The sequence below is a fragment of the Littorina saxatilis genome, linkage group LG13 (assembly GCF_037325665.1).
Source record: "Littorina saxatilis isolate snail1 linkage group LG13, US_GU_Lsax_2.0, whole genome shotgun sequence".
In the NCBI taxonomy this organism is placed as follows: domain Eukaryota; kingdom Metazoa; phylum Mollusca; class Gastropoda; order Littorinimorpha; family Littorinidae; genus Littorina; species Littorina saxatilis.
The window spans coordinates 2005963-2012275 of NC_090257.1; the positions used below are offsets into that span (position 1 = coordinate 2005963).

Below are 6313 nucleotides of genomic sequence, written 5' to 3' on the forward strand. Positions count from 1 at the left end.
CATACGCTAATAAATCATTAAATCATCAATAAATAATATGCAAATAAAAATGGCAATTCCTTGTCTAAAAAATAAAAATGGCAATGCCTTATCTAAAAAATAAAAATGGCAATGCCTTATCTAAAAATAAGAAAAAATAGGAAAGCAATCTGGATCAAAATTTTAAAAAACACACTATTTTTTAGACAAGCAACACACAAAATTATTTTCAAAAATGTTAAGAAAATAGTTACAAACCTTGATGAGCAGAAGCACATTTCCAATGGTAAGCCCCAAAGTTCTAAACCATCCGACTACTAACAAATCGACAGCAAACTCCAAAACAGAAAAACGACTGCTTCGGAGGGGAAAGCTTTTGAATCGATGTTTTTTCCATTACATTTTATTTTCTTGCAAGGATCGTAATCCCTACAGAGCTCGGTGACATACTTCACAATAAGCCATGGTGTTTTTGGCGGGGTGATTGTGGTGATGGTGGTAGTTGTGTGAGCGCGCGTTTGTGTGTGCGTGTAACTGAGTGTGCGCGTATGTGTGTGTGTGTGTGTGTGTGAGAGAGAGTGTGTGTGCGTACGTGCGTGTGTGTGTGCGTGCGTGCGCATGTGTGTGCGTGCGTTTGTGCGTACGGACGTGCGTTTGTCTGTATGTGTGCTTGCGTACGGGGTTTGCGTGCGTGCGTGTGTGCGAGCGTGCGCGTGTATATGTAAAACCTAAGATGCAAGAAAAGCTTTTAAAATGTACTGTAAATACCGCAAGTATACCAAGATACAGACAATGAGGTCAACTGCTTGGATCAAAAATACAAAGCTATCGTGATCCGTATTTCTGGAAAATTGAGAGAAAGAGCAATTAAGCGCAACAGACTGACATGTATACCATAACGTCCAACAAATTTAACAAACAGGCTGGCGGACGTACAAATAAACGTATCAACAGAGAGAGAGAGAGAGAGAGAGAGAGAGAGAGAGAGAGAGAGAGAGAGAGAGACAGAGACAGAGACAGAGACAGAGACAGAGAGACAGAGAGAGAGACACACAGAGAGAGAGACACACACACATATATACACAGAGAGAGAGAGAGAGATGCTTGACAAACGTGATTCACAAAAAAGAACATTTCTCTGCTATTTCAGACAACGCTGCTGAAAACATAATAGTCTCCATAAAAGGGCTAGCTGGCGAGTTCATTCAGCAAAACATCAAGACATTATTATTTTTAACTTTCTTCGTGGATCCCCGAGAGCTCAACGGTCTCACGGGTGAAACCAAGATCCGGTTATCTGGCGCGGACCACCCGAGATGAGTAAAAACAGGTGAGGGTCGTCAAGACACAATCTCATTATCTGGAAAGAGTGATTTTTATAATTACCATCCTTTTCTTCCCACTTGACACAATGAAATTATCCGCAAAAAGTGCTGATTATTTTAATTACATTCTTTTCTTCCCCTATGACGCAATGAAATCATACGAACGGAGTGATTATCTGTATTACCCTCACAGTGGTGTGAAATTTGATCACACCATGATCCATGTCTGATGCGAGTGTTATACTCTCTCTCTCTCTCTCTCTCTCTCTCTCTCTCTCTGTCTCTCTCTCTCTCTCTGTCTGTCTCTCTCTCTCTCGCTCTCTCTCTAACTCTCTCTCTATCCCCCTCTCTCTCTCTCTCTGTCTCTCTCTCTCTCTCTCTCTCTCTCTCTCTCTCTCTCTCTCTCTCTCTCTCTCTCTCTCTCTCTCTCTCTCTCTCTCTCTCTCTCTCTCTCAGCCTGTTTGTTAAATTTGTTGGACGTTATGGTATGTCAGTCTGTTGCGCTTAATTGCTCTTTCTCTCAATTTCCCCACCCTCTAAGGTCAAACACACAATACAGTAATCGCACAGACTAACACGATGCAAACCAATATAATAATCGCACAGACTAACACGACGCAAACCAATATAATAATCGCACAGACTAACACGATGCAAACCAATATAATAATCGCACAGACTAACACGACGCAAACCAATATAATAATCGCACAGACTAACACGACGCAAACCAATATAATAATCGCACAGACTAACACGACGCAAACCAATATAATAATCGCACAGACTAACTTTCTTTCTTTCTTTATTTGGTGTTTAACGTCGTTTTCAACCACGAAGGCTATATCGCGACGGGGAAAGGGGGGAGATGGGATAGAGCCACTTGTCAATTGTTTCTTGTTCACAAAAGCACTATTCAAAAATTTGCTCCAGGGGCTTGCAACGTAGTACAATATATTACCATACTGGGAGAATGCAAGTTTCCAGTACTTAATCTTTACAAAAATTGACTATATTCTAGGGTAAAAGGAGAAACAGAATCCGTTAGTCGCCTCTTACGACATGCTGGGGAGCATCGGGTAAATTCTTCCCCCTAACCCGCGGGGGGAGCACAGACTAACACGACACAAACCAATATAATAATCGCACAAACTAACACGACGCAAACCAATATCTACTCATAGGAAAAAGTTAGGGACCACTTACGCAAACAAACACAGCTTCCAACCCACCAAACAAAATTGAATAAAATTTGTAACATATTTAATTCATTATCTCTGCGATCCTTTTTCAAAATATGGTGACATTTCATTCACGCATTACGTGTCAACAAGCTCTGAAACAACATGGGGGTCGAAAACAAAACTTGCAAGTTTCGAACAGTTCAGTAATGGGTGTGTCCGCCGCGTTTTGCAATGCCTTCTGCAGTCCTGTTCCGCATCGAGTTTATCAGCTTCCTGCAGAAGGCCTGAGGAATGGCCTGCCATTCGATTTGCAGGAACTGAAGCAGTTGCTGTAGGTTCCTTGGGGGTGGGTGGTTGTTCCTCACACGCCTGTCCAGCTCATCCCACAGGTGCTCGATGGGGTTGAAATCAGGGCTGCAGGCCGGCCAGTTCATCCTGGTGACACCAGCCTGCTGGATGAAATTGTTGACCAGCCTCGCTCTGTGAGGTGTCGCGTTATCGTCCTGGAACACAGCCTGCACACCAATCTGGTGTAGAGCGGGTAGAACCAAAGGGGCAACAATCTCATCTCTGTGTCGCTGGCCCGTCAGGTTGCCAACAAGGGGGAAGAGGGGGGGGGGGGTTCTGTGTCGAAAACTGAAGGTCCCTCACACCATGCTGGAGCCCCCGCCGAAGGCCACCCTCTCCTGGACCAGACCGTTGTTGTACCGCTCACCCTGACGCCTCCACACACGAGCCCGACCGTCATGGTGGTGCAGATTAAAGCGGGACTCATCGCTGAACAGCACATCGGCCCATTGCAGGCGTGTCCACCTGGCATGGTTGTGACAGAACGCCAAACGAGCCTGGCGATGAGCTGCTGTCAGTCGTGGCCGTACAGCTGGACGACGTGATCGCAGGCCAACTTCCTGCAGGCGTTTGCGGATGGTTTTCGTGCTGACGTTGGTGTTTGTTGCCACCCTCAGCTGGCCCCTGATGATGTTGCAGTGGTGCCTCGCTGCTGCAGAGCTTGTCTTCTGATGAAGCGATCTTCACGCTGTGTTGTCTTCTTAGGCCGTCCTGACCTGGACCTCTCCAGAACGCTGTTGGTGGCCTGGAACTTCTGATGCAGCCTGACCACGACAGAATGGGACACTCCAAGTCGTCTGCCCACTTCTCGCTTGCTTACGCCGTCTTGCAGCCATGCGATGGCCCGGTCTTTGTTGAAGGTGGTCACCTTTCGTCTGGGAGGCATAGTGAGAAGATGGTGGCTTGCGAAAAATCGCGGGGCTATAAAGCCTAACTGGTGACAACAGTTCACTCTCAACACATCCTCCCTGCACGTGCATAACAAATTTTTCATCTTTCTCGCCCAGGCTTGCCCACGCGCAAGCGTAAACATGGTCCACTTTTTGCAGTTTGGCAGTTTTTTGTCTCGTGCCCTAGCCAGGCCTCCGTGGATCCCGAGCAAGTTTCCTGCTAACACAGCATTGCTCACCCACTGGTGTGTACGGCCTGACAGCCATTTGGTTTTATAAACTTAGGAACAAGGAGTTTGGCACAGATGAAGTCAGCTGTTTTTTTCAAGGGCGGTCCCTAACTTTTGCCGTTCAGTATAGTAATCGCACAGACTAACACGACGCAAACCAATATAGTAATCGCACAGACTAACACGACGCAAACCAATATAGTAATCGCACAGACTAACACGACGCAAACCAATATAGTAATCGCACAGACTAACACGACGCAAACCAATATAGTAATCGCACAGACTAACACGACGCAAACCAATATAGTAATCGCACAGACTAACACGACGCAAACCAATATAGTAATCGCACAGACTAACACGACGCAAACCAATATAGTAATCGCACAGACTAACACGACGCAAACCAATATAGTAATCGCACAGACTAACACGACGCAAACCAATATAGTAATCGCACAGACTAACACGACGCAAACCAATATAGTAATCGCACAGACTAACACGACGCAAACCAATATAGTAATCGCACAGACACGCACATGCAACATTATGACAACACAGAGCGTGAGACAGGTGGGTTTTATTTTGGTTGTTTTTTTCAGTTCGGGGGGAGGGGGGGAGGGGGGGTTAAACGGTAATCTTTTTGAGGTTGGCTGCAGGTGACAGGCAATTTCCACTGAGTACTGCATCAACGCTTCCATTAAAATACACCTTCCCTTCGGTCACTCTATACGATACACTCAATCACTTTTTTTTCCCGCGCGCGCGCGTGTGTGTGTGTGTGTGTGTGTGTGTGCGTGTGTGTGTGCGTGCGTGTGCGTGCGTGCGTGCGTGCGTGCGTGTATGTGTGTGCGTGCTTGCGTACGTGTATGTGTGTGTGTGCGTGCGCGTGTGCGTGCGTGCGTGCGTGAGCGTGCATATAGGTGGCTTTTTATCCCTCCATGTTTGCCTTTATCCGTCTTCCCTTTCCCCTTTATTTCTCTGTTACGGTTGTTATCGCGTTCGCGCCTTATTTAACGGGTCCGTCTGTTTTGCGCACGAGTTGTCTTGTGATGGGAGGGAAGGAAGCGTGCTTGTCACTTCCTATCTCTGCTGGCACCCCTCTGTCCCTTTGATTCCGCTATAGTCTCTTTATAAGAAGCCTGGGGCGGTGTGCACGGCGAAGTGCACTGTTAAACAGTTATTGGGTCATCAGAATACGAGCTATACTGTAACATTTTAATATCTATATATTTGAAAACGTAAAATAGGAGTTTTCGCGTTACCGTAATTATATTAGGATTTGCCTTTCTACGCTCGGTTTTACCAAACACTTTTTTTTTTCGTATGTCACCAGTAAGAAGCAATTTACATCAGCATCCCTAGCAAAATGTAAACATAACACTGTATTTGTAAGTCCCGATAAACCGGCCTTTCTCATAGTATAAATTATGCATGAAACGAACACGAATTCCCTGTAGCGCAATAAGCCAAAATACATCAGAATACGAACATGTTTGGACAGTTCTCAGGAAATTTCTTTCTTTATTTGGTGTTTAACGTCGTTTTCAACCACGAAGGTTATATCGCGACGGGGAAAGGGGGGAGAGGGGATAGAGCCACTTGTCAATTGTTTCTTGTTCACAAAAGCACTAATCAAACATTTGCTCCAGGGGCTTGCAACGTAGTACAATATATTACCTTACTGGGAGAATGCAAGTTTCCAGTACAAAGGACTTAACATTTCTTACATACTGCTTGACTAAAATCTTTACAAAAATTGACTATATTCTATACAAGAAACACTTAACAAGGGTAAAAGGAGAAACAGAATCCGTTAGTCGCCTCTTACGACATGCTGGGGAGCATCGGGTAAATTCTTCCCCCTAACACGCGGGGGGTAGTTCTCAGGAAAAGCCCAGTTGAAAAAGGTTTGAATGTAATAGTACGAACACAAAGACTTTCTCTTCAATTGTTGGTTTGTACTCGACCATTTGAACTAACGAAACATAATCATCAATAAAAAAAATATATTGCGCGAAGCTGTCTTCACTTCAGATGGTGTGACATTGAATATCGCACACACTTTTGAAGCCCGGATGTCTCATGCGGTCATTGTCAAACTGAGAATATGGAAAACGAGATACAGCGATATTATTTGATTGTGTACAGGTAGAGAAAATAGTCTTTTTTCATTATATACCAGAAACATTTCTGTGCTGTTAATTTTACAGTTACTACAAGCGAAATACTAATTGTCACTAATTATTAGACAGCCTGAACCTTCGTGCATGCAACTTCAATGTCATCAACAAGAAAAACCGAATACTTTCACTAAAATCAACACCAAAAAGTGGCCCAATAAAAAATAA

At 44.6% G+C, this 6313-nt stretch overlaps 1 protein-coding gene across 1 annotated transcript; it reads right to left on the reverse strand.

The window, feature by feature from the left end:
- Window positions 1–1667: 1667 nt before the first annotated feature.
- LOC138946157 (uncharacterized) lies at window positions 1668–4510 on the reverse strand. Its single transcript, XM_070317668.1, has 3 exons — window positions 4086–4510; window positions 2428–2479; window positions 1668–2095 (listed from the first exon to the last, which is right to left on the reverse strand). Exons 1-3 carry the CDS (start codon window positions 4508–4510, stop codon window positions 1847–1849), a joined length of 726 nt encoding a protein of 241 aa, XP_070173769.1. The 3' UTR covers window positions 1668–1846.
- Between the last annotated feature and the right edge of the window lie 1803 nt (window positions 4511–6313).

Excerpts from the sequence above, each read along its gene's own strand:
- LOC138946157 (XM_070317668.1), bottom strand. The coding sequence starts at position 4,510 with ATGTTGCATGTGCGTGTCTGTGCGATTACTATATTGGTTTGCGTCGTG. Across the intron at positions 2,480-4,085 it reads GTGTTAGTCTGTGCGATTAC|GATATTGGTTTGCGTCGTGT; the intron begins TATACTGAACGG and ends TTCCTATGAGTA. Across the intron at positions 2,096-2,427 it reads TTATTATATTGGTTTGTGTC|TTAGTCTGTGCGATTATTAT; the intron begins GTGTTAGTCTGT and ends AAAGAAAGAAAG.